Genomic DNA, 27,773 nt, shown 5'->3' with positions numbered 1-27,773 from the left:
AGAGCGCTGATTGGCTGGGCATGCAGGGGGCGGGGCTAAACGCGGAATTGGGCCTGAACCAGTACAGACTAAACTGGGATAAACTGGGAACTGGGCACGAACCAATACAGACTGAACTGGGAGTGATCCCAAACCAGTACAGGGGCTAAACTGGGAACTATCATAAACTGGGACCAGAGCCTGAACTGGGACCAGAGCCCCAGCATGATCTGGGAGCTGCAGTGGTCACTCACAGACCCAGCACTGATTCATACTGGTTTGTACTGGTCCATACTGGTCACTGGCTGTACTCGGGCCCCTCTGTGTTTCCTGTGCTGGTGATGGTGGGAACAGCTGCAGCCCAAGGGTCAGCGGGAACGGCCGCAGCCTGAGGGTGAGCAGGAATGCCCGCAAGGGAATGGCTGCAGCCCGAGGGTCAGCGGGAACAGCCACAAGGGAATGGCCACAGCCTGAGGATCAGCGGGAATGGCCATGGGAATGGCTGCAGCCTGAGGGTCAGCGGGAACAGCCACAGGGGAATGGCTGCAGCCTGAGGGTCAGTGGGAGCGACCGCAGGGGAATGGCCACAGCCCAAGGGTCAGTGGGAACGACCACAGGGGAATGGCCACAGCCTGAGGGTCAGCGGGAACGGCCACGGGAATGGCCGCAGCCTGAGGGTCAGTGGGAACGGCCACAGGGGAACAGCCACAGTCCAAGGGTCAGCAGGAATGGCCGCAGGGAAATGGCTGCAGCCCAAGGGTCAGTGGGAACGGCCACAGGGGAATGGCCGCAGCCCGAGGGTCAGTGGGAATGGCCGCAGGGGAATGGCCGCAGCCTGAGGGTCAGCAGGAACGGCCGCAGCCCAGGCTCAGCCGGATGTGCCGCTTGCCCTTGGGCCGTGCCACCGAGCGCTTCCCGTGGTCTGGCACGGTGCCGGGCCTCACTGGCGCGTGGGCCCTGTGGCCACTGCGGCACGGGAGTTCGTTGCCGTGCGGGTCCACCGGCATCCAGCTGGGTGGTGTCGGGTTGGTCAGCAGTGGGATGTCCGGCGTGGTCACCGTGGTGGTGGCCAGCTCAGGTTTGATGCAGACGATGGTGGGCGGGTCCAGCGGCGTAGCCAGAGGGGCATTGGTGTCATCTGGCATGATCTGTGTGGGGCCTTCATTGTTGTCATCGCTGTCATCGTCATTGTTGTCATCATCACTGTCCTCCATGTGGACCTTGAGGATCTCCTGGGATGGCAGAGACAGGGTTGTGGTGGTGGCCATGTGGAGCTGGAGGAGCTCCTCAGTGGCAGTGGAGGAGGAGGAAGGGTCACTGTCACCATGGATTGTCACAATGTCAGTCTGGATTGTCATACTGTCACCATGGATTGTCCCGTCCCCACCATGGATAGTCCCAGTGTCACCATGGATGGTCCTGATGTCACCAAGGGTTGTCCCCTCACTGCCATGGGAACCCGATGATGACAACATTGATGATGAGGGTCCTTCACTGTGGCTGAGCCACAGAGCCACATCAGAGGGTCCAGGAGGGAGAGAAGGATGATGAAGATCTTTCTCCTTCATGGTTGGCATGCAATGACCCACTGGGTCCGCAGGTGATGATGATGATGATGACAATGGAGACCCTTCACTACCATGGACTGCCCTTGATGACAGTGGAGACCCTCCATGTCCATGGTTGATGATGATGATGATAAAGCAAAAGACCCAACAAGACAGTGGATGGACTCATCTCCGTCATGGACATTCCACAATGATGATGACCCTTCATGAACACAAATGGTCACTGGCGATGGCAATGAAGACCCTTCACGACCACAGATGGTCCATGATGATGACGATGACAAAGGCAAAGACTCATCGAGACCATGGATGGACGCTTGAAGACCATGGATGGACCCATCTTTGATGATGACAGTGAAGACCCATCAAGGCCACGCATGGAATCATGACCATCATAGACATTCCACGATGATGACCCTTAATGACCGCAGATGTTCTTGACAAGGGCGATGATGACCCATCACGGCCATGAAGGTTCTGTGACGATGCCAATGCCGATGACCCGTCACGAGCATGAACGTTCCATGATGATGGCAGTGCCTCCCCATGACCCCAGCCAGCCCCATCCCCCTCCAGCTCCCGCTGGATCTGCAAGCACGGCTCCACCACGTGCCACATCTGCAGCACACTGGCCACCATCAAACCCCACCTGGAACCCTCCAGGACCCCCCAGATCCTCCCCAGGGTTCCCCAAAAGCCATCCTAGAACTTCCAGGATCCCTTGGGACCTCCCAAACCCCACCCAGGACCCCTCGAGGTCCTCCAGGACCCCCCAGATCCCCCCTAGTACCCTCCTGAACGCCCAGATTCCCTCAGGAACCCCAAATCCTCCCCAGGACCACCAAGCCCCCCAGGGCCCTGTTTTTGTAATGCCTCAAATTGGGTTTAAAAGTTGACTTTACAGGAAATTCATGGGGTTTCGCTGGAAAAAAAGGGAATTCACTGGAAAATCAACGTTTCATCCCAATCTGAAGCATTAAAATTCAGGAATTTCCTGGAAAATCAACTTGTTATGCCAATTTGGGACATTAAAAACTGAGAATCCCTTGGGAAATCAATTTTTTTATCCCAGTTTGGGGCATCTGGGGAGTGCTAAGTCCCAGTTTTGGGGATTTCTATGTAATTCCCAGTATTTTAGGGGTTCCCATGGAGTTCCTGGAATTTGGGGGAGCCTGGTCTCATTTTTGGGGTGTCCCTACCCCTTCTTCCCCTCCTCCCTTTCTCCATTTTGGTTTCCACCTCAATGGCCACGCCCCTTTCTCCAATCCAACCAATCAGAGCCTGGGGGCACGGCCTGGGGTGCGGGGTGGTGAATGAGGTCCTGGAAGGGGAAAGGTCGCCTTGAGAGTGGGGGGCTCAGGGTCCTGGCTGGGGAAATGAAGGTCCTGAGGGGCTAAATGGGGTCCTGGAAGGGTAAATGAGGGCTCTGAAGGGTTCAATGGGGTCCTACAGATGGAATTCACAACACTCGTTTAACCTGCCAGGACCCCCATTTACCCCCTTGGCCCCCCAGTTTACCCTTTCATGACCCTAAGTGACATCTGTAGGACCCTCATTCCCCTGCCAGGACCCAACTCACCCACTCAAGACCCTGTTTTCCCTTTGAGGACTCCATGTGTCCCCATCACCATGGAAACAGCACACGAAAGTGACTGGCCTTGCTGGGTTGGTCCCTGTCCCCAAGTGTCCCCAGTGATGTCACCCCAGGAATCCCCATCAGGATTTGGGGCAGTTTTAATGAAAATTCCCAGAAAATTCCCCAAATTTGTCTCAAATCCCGCCCTGAGATGGGGGCGGGGACAAATGACACCAGCGATATCCCTGATGATGTTACCACCCCGATGACATCACAGTGGTGACATCACTGTCCCCGCAGTAGTCTCGGGATGTCCTCGATGGCTCTTTGGCACCGCTCGGCCACCGCGCGGCCACCGGGGCCACCAGGGCAACTGGAGAGGAGCCTGCGGATGTCCCCAAGTGTCCTCAGCAGGTGACACGTGGCCAGGCGGGCGCTGGCCTCCCAGAGCCGCTCAGCCTCGGTCACCGCGGCCACCAAGGCCTCAGGGACATCGGGGGACATCTCATTTGTCCCCTTCAGGGTGGCCTCGATGTCCCTGAGCCGTCGCTGCAGCTCCTGGGGGAACGTGGTGGCTTTGTCACACGCGGCCACCAAGTGCTCCAGCAGCTCCAGGGCCACCTCTGCCCGCTGTCCCCTCCTGCTGGCTGCCCCAGCCTCACTGGTGGCCACCACGGCCTCTTCCGTGGCCTTGGTGGCCGCCACCACCTTGTTGGTGGCTGCTGCCACCCGGGCCTCGTGCGCAGCCAGCGCTGAGGCCACCTCCTCCTTGTCCAGGGCCAGCGGCAGCTGCCAGGCTGCGGCCACCAGGTTGTCCCCGGCTGTCCCCCACTGTGTGGCCTTGTCCTGCAGATCCCCAGCCAGGGTGGTGGCAGTGGCCGCTGTGGTGGCTTCCCTGGTGGCCGCGTCCCTGCAGGCGTCGCGGAGCTCGGTGGCCTCCCTGGCCAGTCGGTCCCAGCGGTCCCCGAGCGCGGCCACCGAGTCCTGCCAGGCGCTGGCCGCCCTTGACACATGGGCCCAGGTGGCCCCTGGGGTGGCCCCGAGGGCGGCCAGGGCCTGGCCCAGGGAGGTGACACCGTGGTGGTCCAGGGTGTCCCGGAGGTGACCGAGGAAGGTCCCCAGGGCTGCGCTCAGGGACCGTGGGGACACAGCCAGCAGCACGTCCCCGCAGGGTCCGGCCACGGTGGCTGCCACCTCACCCAGGGTGGCCACCACGGCCACCAGCGCCTCCAGCAGCTGTGGAGGGGACAGGGGAGGTGGCAGGGACCTGGTGGCACTTGTGGCCTCCTGGGGTGGCCGCAGTGTCCTTCCAGGGTGCCCTTTGTCCCCTCCCTGGAGGGCTCTGCTGTCCCCCCGTCCCTGTGTCACCCCTGGTCCCCTCCAGCCTCTGTCCCCTCCCCCTCCCCGCCACACTCCCGTGTCCCCCGGGATTGCCGCACCTCGCGGGGCTCCATGGCCGTGGGGACACTCCGGGGACGCCGCGGGGACACTCCGGGAGATGCTGGTGGGGAGGGGGGACCGGCCCGGGGGACACGCGGGGGACACGCGGGAAGTGGCGCGGCCGGATGGGGGCAGGGCGAGGTGACGTCCCCGCCCCCCTTCCTCCCCCCTGCCCGGGAGGAGTCCCCGCTGTCCCCCCCCATGTCCCCAACGGGACCTGATGTGCCCTCAGGGTCCCCAGATGGCCCCAGTGTCCCCCCTATGTCCCCAACAAGACCCAAGTGTCCCCCCCGATGTCCTGTTGGGGACCCTGGGGACATGCCGGGGTCCTGTTGGGGACACTGTGGGGACATCGGGGACATCGTGGTGACCCAAAACGGGACAGGGGACCTCAGGGTGGTCCCGGTGTCCCCAAGGGAAGGACACGGGGTTGTCCCCGAAGTCCCCACTGTCCCTCAGAGTGTCCCCGTACCCCAGCGGTGACAGTGCCACCCCAGTGTCCCCACCCTGTCCCTACCCCTGCCCCGCCAGCGCTCTCTGGGCCGCCTCCAGCCTTGGCATCACCTCCTCGTGCCCCTCATGCAATGTGTCCAACCCCACTAGGATGTCCCCAAGTGCCCGGGCAGCTCTGGGGAAGCCTTGTCCCCGTGTCCCCCACGGTGTCACCTCCCTGTCCTGGGTGACAGCGGCCACCAATTTCTCCAGTGCCTGTGTCACCTCCTCCAGCTGCCCCAGCACATCTGCAGTGGCCTCGTTGGTGGCCGCGGCGGCCTCGGCGCTGGCCCTGGCAGCTGCCACCCGTCGGGCACGGTCCCGCAGGCGCAGGGCCATGTCCCGCTGGTGGCTCGCGGCGGTGGCCAGGTGACGCCGCGATGTCCCCAAACCCTGCCTGGCCACCTCGCAGGACACGGCCACCGCGGCCAGGGCCAGCAGCAGGTGATTGTCCTCGCTCACCCCCAGGGCAACGCGGACCGAGTCCAGGGACACTGTGGGGACAGGGGACAATGGATAGGTGGCACCAGGGACACGGCAGTGCCACCCGTCCAGTGGCACCAGTTCAATCCCAGTGTCCCTGTGCCTCTGCCACCAGTCCTGTCCTGGTGTCCCCCCTTCCAACCCAGTGCCACCAGTTCTGTCCCACTGTCACCACCCAAGTGCCACCAGCCCAGTGTCACCAACCCAGTTCTAGCCCAGTGTCCTTAGTCTTGTCCCAGTACCACCAGCTCACTGCTCCCAGCTCCATGCCAGTGCCACCACGCCATTGTCCCCATACCTATGTCACCATGCCAATGTCACCAGTACCACCCGTAGCAGCAGTCCAGTGCCACCAGTTCAACCCCAGTGTCCCCAGTCCCTTCCTGATGTCCCCATCCCCGTGTCCCCTCCCAGTGACCCCAGTCCTGTCCCACTCTCCCTGTCCCAGTGTCACCAATCCCCTCCCACTGTCCCCAGTTCCAGCCCGGTGCCACCACCCCAGTCTATCCCACTGTCACCACCCCGGTGTCCCCAGGGCTGCCCCCGTGCCACCAGCCCAGTGTCACCAGTTCCATCCCAGTGTTGCCACCCCAGTGCCACCAGTTCTGTCCCATTGTCACCACCTGAGTGCCACCACCCCATTGTCCCCACACCAATGTCACCAGCTCAGTGTCTCCCGCGCTGTCACTGTGCCAGTGTCATCGTCCCCATGAGTCATCCCAGTGTCACCAGTTCCATCCCAGTGTCACCAGTCCTGTCCCAGTGTCCCTGTCCCAGTGTCACCATCCTGGGGCAGGGGAAGGTCTCTACTGGTCGGTAGGGCTCCATACTGGTCTGAACTGGTCTGTACTGGTTCCCTGCATCCCCTGCTGCCCCCTGCTGCTCTGCACTGGTCCGTAGTGGTCTATACTGGTCTGATCTGGCCTATACTGGTCAGGGAGGGAAAAGTCTTTCTTGGTCTGTAGATATTTGTACTGGTCCGTACTGGTCCATACTGGTCTGAACTGGTTTTTACTGGTCCATGCCAGTCTGAACTGGTCCCTACGGCTCTGTACTGGTTCATACTGGTCAGGGCAGGGGAAAGTCCCTCCTGGTCTGTAGAAACTCACACTGGTCTGAACTGGTCCAAACTGGCCCCCACTGCTCTCTATTGATTCATAATGATCCTCATTTCTCTGTAGTGCCTCATACTGGTCTGTACTGGTTTGCTCTGGTCAATGCTGCTTTGTACTGGCCAGGGCAGGGGGAAGTCTCTACTGCTCTGTTGATACTCATACTGGTCTATACTGGTCTGAACTGGTCTGAACTGGTCCATACTGCCTCCCACTGAGGCAGTGCAGACCCACAGCACACAGTACGATCCAGATGTATACTGGTCTGAACTGGCTTATACTGGTTTCTGCTGGTTTATACAGGTTTGTACCAGTCCATACTACCTCATACCAGTCCCTATCATTCCATACTGCTCTATACTGGTCTGTACTGGTCCATACAGGTTTATAATGGTCTATACTGGTCTGTACTGGTCCAAAGTAGTTTTTACTCACACACAGCCACACACAGCACCATCAGCCCCACAGCCAGCCTGTGCCCAGTCAAGAGCCCAACTCATCCAAACTGGTCCGTACTGGTTTATACTGGCCCATACTGGTCCATACTGCCCCATACCATTCCATACTGCTCTATACTGGTCCATACTGCTCTATACTGGTCCATACTGGTTTTTACTCACACACGACCCCACACAGCACCATCAGCCCCACGGCCAGCCTGTGCCCAGCCTGCAGCCAGCGCTGGCACTGCCGTGCCCGTCTCTCCTCACGTTCCAGCGCCGCCGCCGCCGCCGTGGCCACGGCCCCGAGTTGCCACAGCCTCTGCTCGTTCTCATCCCCCAGGGTTCCCAGGGCCACTGCCGGGGCCACCGCGGCCTCCCGGGCCCTCTCCAGTCCCCTCTGGGCCTCCTGGGCCTGGTCCAGGGCAGCCACGGCCTCGGCCAGTGCGGCTGGGACGCTGTCCGGTGTCCCCAGGGCCTCAGACAAAGCCACCAGGGCCACCAGGGCCCTTTGCCGCGCGGCCACCGCTGTGTCCACCTCAGGGGGGAGGGCAGGGGGGGACACCTGGGGACAGGAGAGGGGGATTAGGGCAGTGGGGGAGGGGTTGGAGGGTTCTGGGGGGGGGGGTTTGGGGGTCCCAGGCAGGGTTCTGGGGGTCCCCCGTGGGGTTTTTGGGGGGTAGGGGGAGCGCAGGGGAGGTTTGGGGGATCCTGAGGGGGCTTTGTGGGCCTTGGAAGGGTTTTAGGGGGTCATGGAAGGATTTTGGGGGGTCCCAGGTTGAGTTTTGGGGGTCACAAATGAGCAGGGGACATCTAGAGGACACAGCACAGTGGGGTCAGGGTGGGCACAGGGGGCAAGGGGGGGTCCCAGGTGAGGTTCTCCAGGGATTTGGGGCTTCCCAGTTGAGATTTCCCAAAGGTTTGGGGTTTCGCAGCTGCACAGGTGAGCATTTGGGGGGTCCCAGGTGTCCAGGTGAGGGTCCCAAGGGGCTCCCAGGTGAGGTTTAGGGGGGGTCCCAGGTGAGAATTTCCAAGGATTTGGGGTTTCCCAGGTGTTCCAGGTGAGGTTTCAGGGAGGTTTTGGGCTTCTCAGGTACCCAGGTGAGATTTAGCGGGTTCCACCTGAATCCTCCCAGGAATTTGGGAGCTCCCATCCCCCTTTTCCCCCTCCCCAGGCCCCTCTGAACTCCCCAGACTCCGGAACTTTCCACTTCCCTTTTCCCTCCTGGCCGCACCCATGGCCCTGGGGATTCCCAAACTTCAACAAACTGGCCCAAAATACCCCAAATCCCCCCCAAATCTCCCCAGATCCCCTATGGTACCATATGGGGGTGACCCTGGGGTTTTGGGGTTCCCACCTTGTGCTCCATCCCTGTCCTCATCCAGAGGCTGCGGCCGGAGCTCTGAGGGCTGAGGGTGTTGAGGCTCCTGGAGGAGGGAGGGCCCCACACCCTGATCCTCCCCCGAGGGGCAGAACTGGCCCTGCCAGGACCTCAGGGACCCTTTCAAGGCCGGCTTCAATCCCTTGAAGCCCGGATCCATCCTCCAGGGCTCCATTTACCTGCCAGGACCCCATTGACTCCTCTGGGCTCTGATTTCCCCTGCCAGGACCCTGATTTACCCCCATTCATCCTTTCAGGACCCCACTGAACCCCTCAGGGCCCACATTTATCCTTTCAGGAACCATTTTCCCCTCAGCACCCCATTTATCCTTCTAGGACCCCATTGGCCCCCTCAGGACCCGTTTACCCCACCCAGGGCTCTGATTTCTCCTGCCAGGACCCTGATTTGGAATTGGTTTTTGAGATTGTTTCTGCAGATCCAGCAGGATTTGGGGTCTGGGATTTGGGATTGTTTGGGGATCCAGGATTGGAGATCTTTGAGGATCGGATTTGGGGTATCTGGCAGCATTTGGTGTCTGGGAGTTTTTGGGATTCAGGATTTGGGATTTGAGAGCATTTAGAATTGGTTTTGAATGTCCAATAGGATTTGAGATCTGGGATTTGGGATTGTTTGGGATCCAGGATTTGAGATCATTTGGGACTATTCCTTGGGATCCTGCAGGATTTAGGATCTGGATTTTAATACTGCTAGGGATCCAGGATTTGGGGTAATTTTGGGATTGCTTGGGATCCAGAAATTGAGATAATTTGGGACTATTGGTGAGAATCCAGCAGGATTTGGGATCTGGGGTTTGGGATTGCTTGGGATTGGTTTTGTGTATCCAGCAGCATTCGGGATCTGTGATTTTCTGGGATCCAGGATTTAGGATCTGAGATCCTTTGGGGTTGTTCCTTGGAATCCAGCAGGATTTGGGATCATTTGGGACCCCCGGGGCCCCCAAACCCCCACTATGCCCCCAATGGGGGTCCCGGGGGGTGCCAAGGGTGGGAGCATGGAGAGTGGGGGAGGTCTGGTGAGTGTGGGGGGTCCCATGGATTGGGGGGTCCTGGTGAGTGTGGGGGGTCCCATGGATTGGGAGGTCCTGGTGAGTGTGGGGGGTCCCATGGATTGGGAGGTCCTGGTGGTGGGGGGCGGTGAAGGGGGTCCCATGGAAGGGGGAGGGGTGGTGAGTGGGGGGTCCTGGCACACTAGGGGGGGGCTCATGGCCCGGGGGGTCCCAGCGCTTTGGGAATTGGTGAAGCGGGGGGCGGCAGCGAATGGGGGGATTCCGGGGCACAGGGGGGGCCGGGTAAACTGGGGGAGGGTCCCTGGTGACAATGGGGGGGAAACGGGACTGAGTTTGAAGGGACCCCCCGTGCTGGGGACCCCCCTCTGCCCCCCAACGCTCAGGGGCTCCAATCCGGCTCCTGGGCCCCCCCAGTCCTGGAGCTGTTCCAGGGGTGTCCTGTGGCTCCAGGAGGGTCAAAGGGGAGGGGGTGGAACCCCCGTGATGGGTGGGGGGGCACAAAGGGGGGTCCAGCCCCGGTGCTCGGGGGAGTTGGTGCACAAGGGGGGGGTCTGGTTCCTGTCCTGGTGCTCAATGAAGGAGGATCAATGCAGGGGGGGGTTCCGGTGCTCAGGTCCCGGTGACTGAGGCGAGAGGGGAAACTTGAGGGTCCTGATGCCTGAGGGGGGGTCCTGAGGGAGGCTCCAGGTGCACAAGGACGGTGAAATTTGGGGGTCCCAGTGCTTGGAGAGGGGTCCCAGTGCTCGAGGGTCCCGGCGGGTGCCTGAGGGCAGTGTGTGACACAGAGAGAGACCCTGGTGACACCAGCGACCTACACACGGGGGCTGGGCTGGTCCTGGTGACACTTGGGGGGCTCTTGGTGGCACAAGGAGCCCCCCAAATTCCCTTGTACGAGGCCCTGGTGACATGAGGCACTGGTGGCACTCAGGTGTCCACAAGTCTCCCCAGTTATCTGCCCCCATGACATCCCAGCGGTGACATCACTGTCCCTGCAGCAGCCTCAGGATGTCCTCGATGTTTTTTTGGCACTGCTCGGCCACTGCGCAGCTACTGGGGCCACCAGGACCACTGCAGCTACCTCAGGGACTCAAGAGGAGGTCATGGATGTCCCCAGGTGTCCTCAGCAGGTGACGCATGAACAGATGGCTGCTGGCCTCCCACAGTTACTCAAACTCAGCCACTGTGGCCACCAGGGCTTTGGGGACATGGGGGACACCTTCTTTGTCTCATCCAGGATGGCCTCGATGTCCCCGAGCCGGAACTGCAGCTCCCGGGGGAACGCGGTGGCTTCGTCACACACGGCCACCAAGCACTTCAGCAGCCCCAGGGCCACCTCTGCCCGCTGTCCCTTCTGGGTGGCTGCCCTCACCTGGTTCTTGGCCACCATGGCTTCTCTCATGGCCTTGGCAGCCGCCTGCTCCTCCTTGGTGGCTGCTGCCACCCAGGTCTTGCGCGTGGCCCCTGCCAAGGCCACCTCCTCCCTGCCCAGGGCCACCGGCAGCTGCTGGGCCACGGCCACCTGCTTGTCCCCAGCTGTCCCCCAGCGGGTGGCCTTGTCCTACAGGTACCAGGCACGGCATGTGGCGATGGCAGCTCTGGCCTTGGTGGTGGCCGTGTCCCTGCAGGCGTCGCGGAGCTCGGTGGCCTCCCTGGCCAGCCGGGCCTGGCTGTGTTTGAACACCTCAGTCGACCCCTGCCAGGTGCTGCCCGTGGCTCTCACATCGACCCAGGTGGTCCCAGGGGTGGCCCCAGGGGTGGCCCCGAGGGTGGCCAGGGCCTGGCCCAGCGAGGTGACAGTGTGGAGGTTCAGGGCCTACGGAGGTGTCAGGTGAAGCTCCCCAGGCTCGCATTCAGGGATTTTGGGGACACGCGCTGCCACACGCCTCTGTATGGCCCGGCCACGGTGGCTGTCACCTCACCCAGGGCAGCCACCATGGCCACCAGCGCCTCCAACCACTGGGCAGGTGACAGGGGAGGTGTCAGGGACCTGGTGGCACTTGTGGCCTCCTGGGGTGGCCTCAGTACCCTTCCAGGGTCCCCTTTGTCCCCTCCCTGGAGGGCTCTGCTGTCCCCTCTGTCCCTTTGTCACCCCCTCGTCCCCTCTGCTATCCCCTGCTGTCCCCCTCCCCGCCACCCTCAGTCCCCTCCATCCCTCTGTCACTTCCCTCCTTCCTGCCACGCCCTCCTGTCCCCTTTGCCACCCTGTGTCCCCTCTGTCACCCCCCGTGTCCCCTCCGTCCTCCCTGTCCCCTCCCACTCCCCCCGTGCCGGGTTGTGGCACCTTGCGGGGCTCCGTGGCCGCTGGGGACATGGCAGGGACACTGTGGGGGGCAAACACAGCCGGGTGACAAGCCCCTGTGACAATCCCGTGACAAACCCCTGTGACAAGCTGCTGTCCCACCACCTCAGGGTCCCCAGGGCTATCCCAGTGCCACCAGCCCAGTGTCATCATTCCAGTGCCAGCAACCTGGTGTCCCCAGTTCCATCCCAGTGTCACTACCCCAGTGCCACCAGTTCGGTCCCTCTGTCACCGACCCAGTACCACCAGCCCAATGTCACCAACCCAGTTCCAGCCCAATGTCTCCAGTCCTGTCCCACTGTCACCAGCTGTGTCTCAGTGTTCCCAGTTCCATCCCAGAGTCCCCAGTCCCATCCCAGTGTCCCCATTCCAGAGTCACCAGTTGTGTCCCAGTGTCACTAGTTCCACCCCAGAGCCACCAGCCCAGAGTCCCCAGTCCCTTCCTGATGTCCCCATCCCAGTGTCCCCAGTCCTGTCCCAGTATTCCTGTCCCAGTGCCACCAGTCCCCCCCCAGTGCCACCAGTTCCATCCCAGTAAGACTAGTTATGTCCCAGTGTCACCACCCCAATGTCCCCACCACTGTCCCAATGCCACCAGCCCCATGTCATTATTCTAGTGCCACCAGCCCAGTGCCACCCAGTTCTGTCCCACTGTCACCAGTGTTTTGGGGGTTTTGGGAGGGTCCCAGGTGGAGTCTGGAGGCTCCTGGGGAGTTTTGGGGAGTGACAGATTGAGTTTGAGGGATCCTGGGGGGTTTGGGGGAATCCTTGAAGGGTTTTGAGGGGCTCCAGATGAAGTTTGGGGGATGCTGGAAGGGTTTTGGGGAGTCCCAGGTGGGGTTTGGGAGCTCTGGTGAGGTTCTGGGGGAGATTTTGAGAGCTCCCAGGTGAGGTTTGGAGGTCTCAGGTGAGTTTTGACGGTCCCACCTGAGGTTTCAGGGGTCCCAGTGAGGTTTTGGGGGTCCCAGGTGAGGTTTCCAGGGATTTGGGCCTTCCCAGTTGAGAATTCCCAAAGATTTGGGGTTTCCCAGGTGAGAATGCAGGCTGGGGACTCGGGGGACCAAGGGGCTTGGGCCTGGGGGCGTTTTGGAGGGTTCAATCAATGGGGGGTGCCCAGGGGGTGCTGAGGGGGGGCATGGTGAGTGTAGGGGGCTCCCATGGATTTAATGCCTTAGGTTTTGGCTTTTCAGATTCTGTGCTGCTTTTCTCTGTGGGTCTGGGCTTCATATGAAGGGATGGTGAGCTCTGTTCACAGAGCAGGGAGACAAAACAATTCCTGCTCTAGCTGGGGACTCAAGGACAAATAATCCAAATCTCAGGCCCAAGAACATAAACAACGTGGTCTGAAGAGAGAAAACAAGAAGGATGGGACTTCACCATCTAAAGGTATAATTGGACAATTAACTCCAATATGCAAATGGACCAGAACCTCTAAAAGTGAGAGACCCTGTGACCAGTCGTCCATTTTGTGATCATTTTGGCTCATCCTTTGTTTTTGAACTCTGGCCTCTGTTCTAGGGGAGCCTTTCCAAGGCATCAGCTCCTGGCGAGCACGAAGGGAGCCACGGCATCTGGGCAAGCCCTGGAGCAGAGGCAGAGGAAGGTCCGGCTGCTGCTCCCGGGGCATGCAGAGGGTGTCGGAGGCCAAGAAGCTCGGCAGCTGCGGGACAGGCGTGAGTGCCGGGGGTGTTGTGCTTGGCAGGCGGGTGGAAGGGCTGTTCTGGCTCCGGGATGCGGGCGGGGCTGGCTCGCAGGATCGCTCTCGTGTCGCCACTGCGGGCTTGGGTTTGAATGTCGCTCTCCCTCTCGCTGGTTCTTTTAATTCCTACTCATGTCTGTTACAATTCGGTGTGTGTGTGTTCTGCTGCGAGTGTTGTAGAAATAATATCCCGAGAGACAATCCCCTGGGGTTAGTACTGAGAAACTGGGGAGCCTTGTTTTTCAAATCCAAATTTATTAGAGTCTCAGGAAAGATCTGGTCGCGGTATGAGCTGGAGGACAATCACGTGAGGCCCGAGTTTGGTAGTTTGGATAAGAGATTAATATCAAGTTTGATTTCCGGTATAGCCCTGGATAAATACTCAGGGTACTCAGGTGAGCGAAAGTATGCGAGGCTCTTTATGGTGTCAGCATGTCAGCGGAGCCCAGCAGCACAGCAAAAGAGCATAGCTCAGTCCTACGGGGGAAAGGGGAGAAAGGAAAAAACAGCCAAGACTGGACAACAAAAGTAAAACAAGGGAGGAAGAAGACTTGGATCTCGTTGCTCCCGCCCTGAGGGTGCGGTCGGTCGCGCCCCCCCGCCGGCACCGCCGACACGATCGGGGGAACGGGGGAGGCGCAGCCCAGACGGGGTCCGGGCAGTGAAGGAGGAGAAAGGCGAGCCTGGGCAGGCAGGGATGCCACCGCCCCCGCCCCGAGAGGAGGAGGAGGAGCCGGGGGCAGAGCCTTCTGCGGGAGAGGAGGGGATGGATGGCGGTCCAGCCCAGGAGGAGCGGGGGCAGAGCCTTCTGCGGGACAGGAGGAGATGGATGGCGGTCCAGCCCAGGAGGAGCGGGGGCAGAGCCTTCTGCGGGAGAGGAGGGGATGGATGACGGTCCAGCCCAGGAGGAGCCGGGGGCAGAGCCTTCTGCGGGAGAGGAGGGGATGGATGGCGGTCCAGCCCAGGAGGAGCCGGGGGCAGAGCCTTCTCCGGGAGAGGGGAGAGGGAACCTCCCGTACGGGGAGGGGTCTCTCCGCTCTCAGCCCTGTGAGTTTCCGTAGCAACCCTGAGCGGCTCCGCCGGATGAAATCACCGATGACGCAGACTCGCAGCCGGAGTTAAAAGATGCGGGAAATGCTCCGTGGTGCTTCCTAGGACCGGGGGGAGGTAAAATAGATTATATGGTACAACAGAGTCAGCCGAATCAGAGAGCTCTTGCTCAAGTAGCTCCGAGGAGGATGGAATTGATGAACTCCCTGCAGCCTTGAGCAAGTGAAAGAAGGGAAAGATCGTGAGAAAAGCCATCAAAGAGTGTAGCCCCATAGCAAAACTTACTAGATCAAGAAAGAGAAAAGAACCGGTTTGACAAGCCTCGTTATGACAAGCAGTGGGCAACCCGGCGCCGATATATGTAAAGGTTCCATATTCCCTTGTGAAAAACACGGTTCACTTCCCTGTTACAATTTCAAAGTTTCATAATGGACAATAGGAGGCAGAGACAGTAAAGCAAAGGATTACGGCCGGGTGCATCTTGGCACTCAGCCAAGAGCACCCCGGCTAATTTGGGAATCACCCTTTTTGTACCATTTCTATTACATCAGCCTTTGTTGCATATTCATACTCCTTATGCATATCCACCACTAGTTTACATATTCCAGGAACTGTTCAGCGTGGCTCTTGCGCAGCTCCAGCTTTTTAGAGCATGCGTGTTTCTTGGCTGTGGCTTTGGTTCCCTCTCTTGATCAGTTCCACTCTGGGCCTTGGCCTATGCTTTCTTCAGACAGCTGATGCTGATAATTGGCATATCAATAGCCGGGTCCTCTTGACATGTTCACTGGATGCTATCCTGACCAAACAGACAGTTCACTCCTAGCTATATCAGCTACCACTACTACTAGGTCAAAGTTTTTGTAAATAGGAAAAATAAAAGCAAAGTTATTTTAACATTGTACATACAACATTCATCTTAATATTTATGAAAAGCCAACAATATAATATGCACTTATAACAATCCCACCTCTTCCCTTTTTACAAATCATTTGGCTTGAGCAATATTTCTTGTTTTCTATCCTCCATTATTTGCCTTCCCCCCCCCTCCCCCCCTAAATAATTTCTGCTTCTTCCAAGGGCCTTTCTTAATTTTTTTGTTTCTTTAATGCCATAATCTTTAGTGCAGTCCCAGATGTAGTCAATTTTGGGTCTATAGGCATTGTTACCACTTGCATGCCCTGGACTGGGCTGGTGATTAGCTGAATAAAACTGGGGATCAAGTAAGGAAGAAATACCAAACCAGCTGTAGCACACAAAAGGAAGAAGCATTTTACCATTCTATGCCAAATATGTTATCCTACCAGCTCATTTTGAGCTTTGATTCCCACTTTTGGACGGGAACAGGATATATTTTTCTGATATCCTTAACTATATCTAGGATGACATCTCCATTATTTGGGATTTTTGCCTTGATATTAATTCCATTGCCCACCAGTTCTGCTTGTTATTATCTCTACAACTGCCTGGAGTCTTCTAATATGATTTAGCATACAAATTGGGGTTTGATATCCCCAGCTCCCATCTTGTGTCCAGGTGGCTGGCCCATACATTTCCAGTATGAGTTCAGGGGCCCATTCTTCATTTCCCCATTTTTGGAATCCTTCAGTCAAATCCCTTTTATTCCTTTTTAGTTCCTCATTAACTGGTACTCCTAATTAATCTCCATTTGATCCTGGTAGAAGAAAAAAATCCTGGCTGTATAATTCCCACAGTGCATCTCCCTTTCCAACTACAGGGGAGTTTTGGGTATGCTTTCTTTCCACATATCCAAAATAAGCTGTCTGGTGATTTCCAATAGTAATTTTTCTGTTGATTTATATTCTCCCAAAATTTGGATATTTTTGGGATTCCAGAATAAGGATTTTCTGCCTGTATCATTACATTGAAAAAGTCCAATTTTGTAATTGTATTTGCAGTTTCTCTCTTTCATTTCTCCTCGAGTCCAATACTGAGTTGGTTCCTCTGGGATCCACCATTTAAAAGTTCCATTGCTCACTTTATATCTCTCACAGAGAGTATTTCCTACTTCATTAAGAAAATTTTCCCCAGTACACCAGAGGCATTCATCCCCTCTCACTATTGAACTTCAAATCCATCCTTCTGGTCAGTTTTCCCCTCTAGTATTTGTCTGGTTCCACTTAAGGAGTTCAACCAGGCCTAAACTGCTGCCTTTCCATGGCCATTCCTCTGCCCTCAAAGCTCCTCACAGACCCCACAGTTGGTTATGTTAAGTTCCTTACTTATTCTTTCCTCCAATTCCACAAACAAAGTTTTCCCCAGTCTCGAGATGTCTATTTCCTTTTTAAATTACTGTTCAAGTTTTGTATATAAATCTTGAAATGAAATTGGCACAGGGTTTGATTGTTGTATTGGCTTTGCCTTTTTGTTTACCAATTGCTCTTTAACTAGGTCCAGGACTTTACTCCCAGTGGCAGAAGTGAAACAAAACCATTTCTCTCCTTTCAGACATTTATTTTCCAACCTGTTACCACTTGTTCCTAAATTTTCCACAATCCAGTATTTTTTCCTATTTTGTATACAATTTCCTAATTTGGATGTGTTATAGCAGTGACTGTTGATATGGGTGTGTGTAACAAAAAAGGAACCCTGGTGTCTTTCCATGTACAGCTTCCGGTAACCTCTGTGACATGACTTTGCTGGTACTCCAAAAGGAAAAAAAACAAAGCATGAGTGACAGAAAAAGGAGTAACAGAGGTCTGGCATGGCTGATACCTCCACTTCCCATGCCTATGGGGTTGCTGCCCATAGCAGGTGTATATGATCTTCTCGCTGGCGAGTACAGTGGCCAACCCAGGCTTGCCCTCTTCTTTCTTTGTCACTTCCTTTTTCGCTAATTTCTAGGCAAATAGTTTTTGACACTCCCTAACTGTAGTTTCCCACTGTTCCTCAGGTATCTCCCATTCAACAGGCACTAATAATTCCCATCCACAAAACAAAGATACTATTTCAGTTGTTCTGAGTTCTGTCTGGATAGGGAATAGATTTGGTACTCAACACTTCCTGCAATGAGAGCGTCGATTGCACGAGCTACAATACCAATTTTTCCCACAATTTAAACATTTACATTTAACCCAGCTAGCATGTCCATTATTAGAATGAATCAAACAAGCTATATGGTATGGTGCTGGGGCTCACCCTAGGTCACGGGTGGCTCTGTGTGGTGGAAAATTCTCTCCTCCAACCCGTGCTTTAAAAAAACCCCTCAGTATTCTTTTGTTGTTCAGTCTCAAGGCATTTTATTGTAAGCTTTCTAAAATATTTTCTTCTCGAGCTGCTGTGGTTTGCTCAGCAGCTCAGGCAGAGGCACACACACACCCTGACATCCTCTCTGACTCCCGACTGCTTCTTCTCTCCCCGCCCAGGGCTGCTGCTGTCTTTTATATGGTGCATTACGTGTTACATGTTTACAGTTTTTCCCCAATGCCTATTACCTATATTAAATGGTGCTTTTCTATCTTTTATATGGTACATTATGTGTTACATGGTTACAGTTTTTCCCCAATGCCTATTACCTATATTAAATGGTGCATTTCTGCTCTAAACCAATCTGTGAGTGCCAACATCACCAAGAACATGGAGGTAAGGAAGAAGAAAGAGGGAGGGCAGGCCCAAATCCCTCCATCTTAAAACCTCTGACTCCCATGTACAAAACCAAAACCCCCCTGTACAGCACTCAAAAATCCTTCCCTCTACTTTATGACTACTTCTACTATAATATCTAAACTTTTGTGACTTCTTGTTCTTCCTGCAAGGTTGGTAAATCATTCCATGGCTCAAACTCAAAATCACAGCTGTTTCCAGCTGCCTGCCAGGGTCTCAAATGCTTCTGACCTGGGCCTGGAACCTCCAAAAATGTCTGAGGGACATTTTGAGTTCTGACAATATGGCACTGATGGAAGTTGTAATTCTTCCTCTTCTTTGTATGAGTCAAAGCCTAAGGTCAGAACATGAGAATTCCCTGACCGAAACAGTCCTGATTCTCCTGTTTGAAGTGGAAGTATTCCTCCCCAAGGTGGGTATCAGAGACATCTCAGAACTTGTCCAGGTGGTATTTGAAACTACTGTTATAAGCTCAGCCTTATTTCCCAGTCAGGTGTAATTCTTGGTACATTCCTTGGATCATTTGGGACCTCCCAGTTCATTACCACCCCATCCTCATTTGAGAGTCAATTTGGTATCATCCGGTTTAGATGTTACAGTCCACTTCTTAGGTTCTTCCACAGGTCCTTTGATTCTGCTGGAGTGGATCCACCCTCGTTGCCCGGTCCGGATCGCTGCCTCAGTAGACAGTAGTACCTGAAAAAGACTTTCCCATTGTGGAGTTAAAGATTGTTCTTTCCATGTGTTCTGGTTTGAAAGCAAAACCAGTGAGAGACTCTAAGTCAGAAAAACAATTTATAGAAAAAAAGAAGTAAAATAAAAGACATGCAGTAGTACAAAAGAAAACCAGTGACAGAGTCAGAATACAACCTGCCACTTCTCTAGGTAGGGTGGTGGTAGCAGTCCAGATGAAGTGGTCTTGTTGAAATAGTGATCTTGTAGAAAAGGTCTGGTTGCTCTTGTCCTCTGGAAACCAGTGGGTAAGAGCAGCTTGTTCTGTACTAAACTCCAGATTATATCCAGGTGGGGATGCTCAGCTCCTCCCCTCTGGGCAGAGCATCACACAATGGGCTGATATAACTCAATGAGTCCTGCAGTGGATCCTTGAATGCCCGTTAAACAGAAATGGCTCCCAGAGGGAGTTACCTCAGAGTCATGGGGCAAGTCATTAATGGGCCCATTAACAGGAGATAGTCCAGGGGAAAGAGCCAAGGAAAACATTGCCCCTCCTGGTTTCAAGAGCTCATGAAGATGCTGACAGAATACATACTGTTGGGCACATCTTTGTATTGTAACCTGGGACATAACCCACCCGTTATTCTATTTACCATCTACATTATACCCAAACTCTCTTACAGATATATATATATACACATATGTATTTATATAAAACATGCAGACTGAAACCTTACACACAGGTCTCACTTAAAATTTTGTGGTACACAACGTGTTTCCCCATCTTTCTGCATTACCCACCAAGTGTAACCAGGTCCTTGAGCAAAAACAATCCCACAGATGGGTTTACTTTTGCCTGTGGTGGGATTAATCTAATCAGTCTTTCCTAAAATACCTTTCATATGTATCACAGGAACTTTCTCTCCATCCACTGTGTGCAGGGTTTTAGACTGGGCAGGACCAGCTCAATTGATGGACCCTTGGGTATTGACCATCCAGGTTGCTTTTGCCAAGTTAAATTCCCAGGTTCCCCTGCCAAATGCCTTCAGGGCAGTCTTAAGGAGTCTGTTGCACTGTTCAACTTTCCTGGCAGCTGGTGCATGATAAGCAATATGATATATCCATTCAATGCCATGTTCTCTGGCCCAGGTGTTGATAAGGCTGTTCATTAAATGAGTTGTCTGACTCAATTCTCTCAGGGGTCTCAAGTCTCTACAGGACTTGCTTTTCTAGGCCCAAGATGGTTTTCCAGGCAGTAGCATGAGGCACAGGGTAGGTCTCCAACCATCCAGTGGCAGCTTCAGAGAATCACACAGAATCACAAGGTTGGAAGAGACCTTCAAGATCATCGAGTCCAACCTGTCCCCTATCACCTCAACTAAACCCTGGCATCGAGTATCACATCCAGTCTTTTCTTAAGCACATCCAGGGATGGTGACTCCACCACTTCCCCGGGCAGACCATTCCAGAACTTTATCACTCTTTCTGTGAAAAACTTTTTCCTAATATCCAACCCATATTTCCCCTGGTGCAGCTTGAGATTGTGCCCTCTCGTTCTGTCAGTTGCTGCCTGGAGAAAGAGACTGACCTCCACCTGACTCCAACCACCCTTCAGGAAGTTGTAGAGAATGATAAGGTCACCTCTGCGTCTCCTTTTCTCCAGGCTGAGCAGCCCCAGCTCCCTCAGCCATTCCTCGTAGGGCTTCTGTTCCAAGCCACCCACCGGCCTCGTTGCCTCCTCTGGATGCGCTCAAGCATCTCAGCATCCTTCCCAAACTGAGGGCCCAGAACTGGACACAGCACTCGAGGTGTGCCCTCACCAGTGCTGAGTACAGGGGGAGAATGACCTCCCTGCTCCTGCTGGCCACACCATTCCTGACACGGGCCAGGAGCCATTGGCCTTCTTGGCCACCAGGGCACACTGCTGGCTCATGTTCAGCTGTCTGCTGACCAGTGCTCCAGGGCCCTCTCTGCCTGGGCACTGTCCAGCCACACAGTCCCCAGCCTATAGCATTGCAGGGGGTTATTGTGGCCAAAATGCAGGACTGGGCACTTGGATTAGACTTCATCTTGTTAGACTCTGCCCATCCATCCAGCCGTTCCAGATCTCCCTGCAGAGCCATCCTACCTTCCAACAGAAGGGCACATGCTCTCAACTTAGTTTCTGATGCTCTACCAGTTTCTGATGCTCTACCCTCTCTCAGCCCCTAAACCATTAGGCTAGCCCAGAGATACGAGGCCTTGAGGGGAGGAACATCAGGAGATGGTCAAAGATTCAAAAGAGGCTCTTGCCCCGATATAGTTGTCCAGCTCTTTATTCCATGAGATCCAGGGGGAAAGAGCAGAGGAAGGAGAGCGAACCAGAGAGGTCAGGGGTTTATCTAGGCTCTGGACAGGGAGGGCTTCTCTGTCTCTCCACCAACCCCATAAGGGCAGGAAGGAGGGGACCAGGCTTATTTGATCAGAGTCACAGGGGTCTCTGGAAATGGGGAAAGGCATAGCCCGAGCGCGCTGTAACAAATTTCATCTGCAAATTTACTAATGAAAGACTCAATCCCCTCATCCATGTCATCAGTAAAGATATTAAATAGAACTGGTCCCAGCAGAGACCCCTGAGGGACACCACTGGTGACTGTCCCCAGCTGGATGCAGCACTGTTCACCACCACTCTCTGGGCCGGCCATCCAGCCAGTTCCTAACCCAGCACAGAGTGCTCCTGTCCAAGTTGTGGGCTGCCAGCTTTTCCAGGAGTGTGCTGTGGGACACAGTGCCAAAGGCCTTGCTGGAGTCCAAATAGACAACATCCACAGCCTTTCCTGCATTCACCAGATGGGTCACCTGGTCATAAAAGGAGATCAGGTTGGTCAAACACAACCTACCCCTCCTAAACCCCTGCTGGCTGGGGTCTGATACCCTGGCCATCCTGTAGATGCTGCATGATGACACTCAGTATAAATTGCTCCATTATCTTGCCAGGTACTGAGGTCAGGCTGACTGGTCTATAATTACCAGGATCCTCCTTCCCACCCTTTTTGTGAATAAGTCCCACACTGGCCAGCTTCCAGTCATCTGGAACCTCCTCCGTGAGCCAAGACTGTTGGTAAATGATGGAGAGTGGCTTTGCAAGCTCATCTGCAAGCTCCCTTATCACCCTGGGATGGATCCCATCTGGTCCCATAGATTTATCAATATTCAAGCATCTCAGCAGTTCTCTGACTGCCTCCTGTTGGATAATGGGGGACCATTCTATTCCCTGGCATCAACCAACCCAAGTGGACAGTTGTCCTGGGGACAAGCTGTCTTCCAGCTAAAGACTGAGGCAAAGAAGGTGTTAAGCACTTCTGCCTTTGTGTCATCTGTAGTTACTAAGTTCTCTCCCTCATCCAGTAAAGAACAAAGGTTGGTCTTACCCTTCCTTTTAGCACTAATATATTTGTAAAAATGTTTTTCTACCATGGTCAGCACGTAGCGCTTGCCTTGGCCTGTCTGGGGCAGTGTGATGTAGTCAATCTGCCAGGCCTCCCCATACTTGTACTTGGACCACCACCCACCATACCACAGGGGCTTCACCCGCTTGGCCTGTTTGATGGCAGCACAGGTCTCACAGTCATGGATCACCTGAGAAATACTGTCCATGGTTAGATCCACCCCTCGGTCTCGTGCCCCCTGATAGGTGGCATCTCTACCCTGATGACCTGAGGCATCATGGGCCCATCGTGCTAGGAACAACTCTCCCTTGTGTTCCCAATCGAAGTCTATCTTTGACACCCCTATCTTTGCAGCCTGATCTACCTGCTGATTGTTTTGCTGCTCCTCAATAGCTCTGCTCTTGGTGACATGGGCATCTATGTGGCAGATTTTCTTAAGGAGCCTCCCTACCGGGATAGCAATGTCTTTTCACTCTTCAGCAGCCCAAATTGATTTCCCTCTATGCTGCCAGTTAGCCTCTTTCCACCTCTCCAGCCACCCCCAGAGAGCATTGGCTACCATCCATGAATTAGTGTAGAGGTAGAGCTTTGGCCACTTCTCCCTTTCTGCAATGTCTAGGGCCAGTTGAATGGCTTTGAGTTCAGCAAGCTGGCTCGATCCACCTTCTCTTTCAGTGTCCTCTGTGACCCGTTGTGTGGGACTCCGTACAGCTGCTTTCCACTTCCAATTCATCCCTACGATGCGACAGGAACCGTCAGTGAAGAGAGTGTAGTGAGTTTCCTCTGCTGGCAGTTGGTTGTATGGTGGAGCTTCTTCAGCCCGCGTCTCTTGTTCTTGTTCTTCATCTGTGACACCAAAATTTTCACCTTCGGGCCAATTTGTAATTACTTCCAAAATCCCAGGGTGATTCAGTTTCCTAACATGGGCACACTGTGTGATGAGAGCAGCCCACTTGCTCCATGTAGCTCTGGTGGCACAGTGGATGGAAGGAACTTTGCCTTTGAACATCCACCCCAGCACCGATAGTTGGGGTGCCAGGAGGAGTTGTGCTTCTGTGCCAATCACCACATCCCGGGATAGTGATCCCAGTTGCCTGGCCTCACTTCCATCCAGAATGGTGTCATTGGCTGCAGCATCCCAGATGTGGAGAAGCCAGATCAGGATGGACTCATTTGTCTGGCGGGTGAATTCTCTCCGCAGGTCACGTAGTTCACCCAGGGATAGAGAGGGAGTGATGATCTCTGGTTCCGTCTCTTCCGCTGGGTGCGAGGGTCCTGCAGTGTCCTCGTCAGTCACTATGCAGACTGATCTGATCCTTGATTTCTTCTTCTGAACGGGGGCAACTACCATGGGTTCAGGCTGCTCTGGTTTGGTGATGGTTTGTGTGGAGATGCTGATGGCACTTTTGGTTCCTTCTTCCTCTGTGCTGGTCTGTGTAGACATAGACACTTTTGCTTTGCTTTTGGTTTCTTCCTCCATGACAGTCTGTGTAGACACGGACACTGTTGTTTTCCTTTTGGTTCCTTCTTTCTCTGTGGCAGTCTGTGTTGACATGGATGCTGTTGTGGTATTCTGTACGGGCACGGACACTGCTGCTTTCCTTCTTGTTTCCTCTTCCTCAAGAAGACGCTGCATCACACTATGTATGTTTTGCTGCACCACACTATGTAGTGTTTTGTTTCTAAGCATGTTGCAGACTGTGCAGAGAAGACAAAGCAGAACTAACAACAACATTATACTGTCCTTGGCATCCAGAGGGAGCTTAACATTTTCAAAAACTGTTGTGTCAAGCCTGAAAGGTTGGAAAAAATCAATCTTTACCCCTCCCCCCAGGGGCTGGGTGTGGTTGCCGAGGCCCCAGACGTAGCAGCCTAGATTAGGACAAGCAAACAGAATTGAGTACATATTCCAAATCATGTTCATTGCCTCTGAGGTTATAATGCGATAGACATAGTAGACCAATAAAGCAATTCTCATACCATACAAGGGAAAAGGACAAAAACACATGCAATAATACAAAGGGGAAGACTACTGACAAAGTCAGAATACAACCTGGCCAGCGTGCTGGTAGCAGTCCGAATTGGAGTAGCTGCAGTCCTCTTGGGATGGCAGATGTAGTTGCTGTGTCTTTTTGGAGAACCTGTGAAAAGGCTGCCCCTCTGCCTAGAAATCCCCAGTTTTATCCAGGTTGGAATGCCTAGCTCCTCCCCGCTGGGCAGAGCATCTCACAATGGGTTGAGTCACAAGGTGTGTCCTTAATCACCTGCTCCTGGACAGTGTTATCTCTGAGTCATGTGGCAAGGCATTGATGGGGCTATTAACAGCAGATATGGAAAACTGCCCCGAGGCAACTCCTACTCAGATGGTAATAGGAAAACGTGTTTTTTTTTTTTTTTGGTCTTCAAACTTGGACATGGAGACATCGCTGTGATCTTGTTGATGACCTCAGCGGGAATCTGACACCGTCCATCTAGTCACTTTACTCCCAGGAACTGGATTTCATGAGATGATCACCTAACTTTACTCTTGATGGCAAAACCAGCTTCCAGGAGGATTTGGATTATTTTGTCTCCTTTCTTGTTGGGGGGTGCCACGGGAGATAAGACTCAAGATATTATGATCATCAAGTCTCAGTTTATTGTGACAGATTACACAGTTTATATATACTCACTAATTAGCTCATGCATATTGTGAAAGCCAAGCTCTTAATTGGTTGCTATGTGACTTGTGCTACTATCTCGCTCTACTGTCCTTGTAGTTAGTACTTCTTTGTTCTTCTTTATCTTTTCTACATACCAAGCAGCTTCAATCATCCTGACTTCTGCATACCACCTGCTTTTTCAGGGTCATGGAGACCTTGCAGTAGTCACGTAGCCCTTCATACTTTGACTAATCTTACAGTTTCATGTCCCTTGCTATTTAACCATTCTTCTGCCAAGCTCTCTACACTTCCCCCGTTTTCCTTTTGCACAACAAGGTGTGCATTTAGCATTTTCTGTAAAAGCTGTTGTATCAAGCCTTGCAGCAAGTAAACACACAGGGCAAAACAAGCAAAAGTATCATAATTATGCTTAGAACTATTATGCCGTATTTGATAATGTCTCTTAACCACGGCCCTCTCCCCAGTCTTTTTAGCCATCTTTCTAAACTTAATCTATCCTCTACCTTTAACTGTTGAGTTAGCTCGGTCAATTTTTGTATTTGTTTGTGGATGGATGTAGAGTGATCGGATAAGTTCATACAGCACATTCCTTCAAATTCTTCACAACCATGACCTTGGGTCAGCAATAAGAAATCTATAGCCGCCCTATTCTGCAGTGTAGCATGTCTTACTGAGTCTACATCTAAAAGCAGGTCGCTTAGGGCCTTTGATGTAGCATTCGTTTGTTTAGCTAACCAGCATCCCAGCTTGTTGAGTTGAGCTAATGCTCCTGCTGAGGCAACACTGGGCGCTAAGAATGAAGCAGCAATAATCGCCTCAGGGGATCAAAATTTAACATCATCCCGACATTCACTGGTAAAGCTATGTACACTGCGTTGCAATCTACCGCCATGATGACGCTGAGCCATGTTTAATATCATTGAGGTGTTGGGTGTCAATAACGACAGTCTTCCTAACGAACAAGGATGTCCCTTTATTTTGGAAGGTATGCCAGCCCACGCTCTGTCACAGCAAATTAAGAATGTTCCCCTGGGTAAAGAAAGCGGATTATTTGTTGATTTCGAAATGCTTTTGGTCGTGTATTGGCACCAGCTACTACTGTTTCTGTAAATTGGTAAGGTAGAATTGACGACAGTTGCAGACCTATTGATTTTTTGCTGTTGACTTGTCCAGTTAAAGTACAAACAGCAATCTATTCCAACTGCCCCCAGTGGTTCTAGCTCCTGAGGCTCTGCCAGGGCGATGGGTAAGTAGGGCACCCACGCGTCCTAACCATCTACAGTAGTATTTAAATCTAAGTTGTTACAAGTTGGAATGCCTTTAGGACATGGCCACTTATCCAACGGTAGACCGACTAGACAAGTGGAAAACGGATTACCTGGGGAAGACAAAGCAAGACAGATGGACTCTTGTTCTGTCAGATTTGCCATTGTGACCCATACATTTGTTTTAGGTTGAGGTGGGACGTACGCCTGCACGCTTAGCAGTACGATTGCGACAACTAAACCTTCTACACAGCATGTCCCAATCCTTTGGGTCAACTTGCCACTGAATGGGGATCCCGACACCATTCTGACAACAGGAATCTAAAATACTTGTCTTTTTAGTACTTAGAATTTTCTTTACTAAGTGCTGTACCCTCCAAGCTAGCTTTCTTAATTTCAGGTCTTCTGTATTCTCTATTAATCTCAGGCTCTCCCTGATAGGTTGACCTGTTAGTTGTGTTAAGGCACGCTGTGGTGAGTCAAAGTTCCACTGGTGCTGACAGGTAGGACACCAGAATGCAGGGGTAAGGTGATGCTGATAAACCCACCAACACTGAGAACACCCTCCACAAAATATTTTTACCCAAGATTGGTGGTTATAGCTATTGCAAGTTAAGCAAGCAAGTGGACAAGAGCGGTTAAAGTCTCTAGCTAAATGAGGCAAGAGGCAGTCTTCAACTTCTCTCTGCGAGTCGAACAGGAACTTAATCTGAAGCTCTTCTTCTACTTGATGCAGGATCCTGGAGATCGTCTTCTGAAGGCGCTGCCTCCTTCTCTGCTCCGGGCTGGTCATTGGTAGGTCGTGCCTACTTAGCTGGGACCCACACAGTACCTGTTGGTGTAGAAACACACAGATAACCCCTGCCCCAGTACAGTACCTTAGCCGGACCTTGCTAAATTCCTGTTTTTGGATCTCTATACCTGACTACCATTTGCGGGGGGGTAGGCGCTTTAGAGGCAAAGTGAGTAATTACTGTGGGTAACCTCTCATCCCCAAAAATGCATAAGTGATTAAGTACAAACAGGCACTTCAATAGCCTATCCTGTATGCTGACTATATCAGTGTATTTTTCCAGATATTGTTTAAGCGTTCCATTAGCTCTTTCTACTATTGCCTGTCCAGTAGGGGAGTTTGCAATCCCTGTAATGTGTGTGATGTTCCATGTTTGCATAAAGCGGGCGACACGTTTACTGTAATAAGCAGGGCCATTATCAGTCTTAATCCTCTGTGGTACTCCCATAACTGTGATACAGCTGCTGAGGTGTCGCTCCACATGAAGGGCCCGTTCTCCTGTCTGAGCAGTAGCCCATATGTAATGGCTGTAAGTATCGATAGTCACATGGACATACTTCAAACGACCAAAGCTAGGTACATGGGTGACATCCATCTGCCAAATTTCATTAGCTTGCAGGCTCGCGGATTTACTCCTATTCCTAGGCCTACTCCTTTATTGTGATGGCTGCATATGGGGCAAGCCTTAACAATAGCTCTAGCTTCTTCTAGTGGGATGCGGAACTCCTGTGATAGGCCTTTGTCATTCTGGTGAAAGATAGCATGGTTCTCTCGGGCCAT

At 53.6% G+C, this 27,773-nt stretch overlaps 1 protein-coding gene across 1 annotated transcript; it reads right to left on the bottom strand.

Moving 5' to 3' along the window:
• Positions 1–821: 821 nt before the first annotated feature.
• ZBTB9 (zinc finger and BTB domain containing 9) lies at positions 822–27,773 on the bottom strand. The gene is given in 21 exon segments (XM_077788923.1): positions 822–1,211; positions 4,563–4,904; positions 5,230–5,549; positions 7,271–7,655; positions 8,449–8,518; positions 10,691–11,058; positions 11,101–11,313; positions 20,665–20,735; positions 20,738–20,806; positions 20,809–20,901; positions 20,904–21,008; positions 21,363–21,482; positions 21,485–21,526; positions 21,529–21,748; positions 21,750–22,100; positions 22,103–22,354; positions 22,637–22,719; positions 23,377–23,970; positions 24,013–24,144; positions 26,831–27,032; positions 27,645–27,773. Coding segments are annotated over 21 exon segments (4,551 nt in total).

This window comes from Lonchura striata, chromosome 29 (assembly GCF_046129695.1).
Source record: "Lonchura striata isolate bLonStr1 chromosome 29, bLonStr1.mat, whole genome shotgun sequence".
Classification (NCBI taxonomy): Eukaryota; Metazoa; Chordata; class Aves; order Passeriformes; family Estrildidae; genus Lonchura; species Lonchura striata.
Note: the sequence above shows the minus strand (reverse complement) of the source record. Positions and strands in the feature narration are given on the sequence as shown.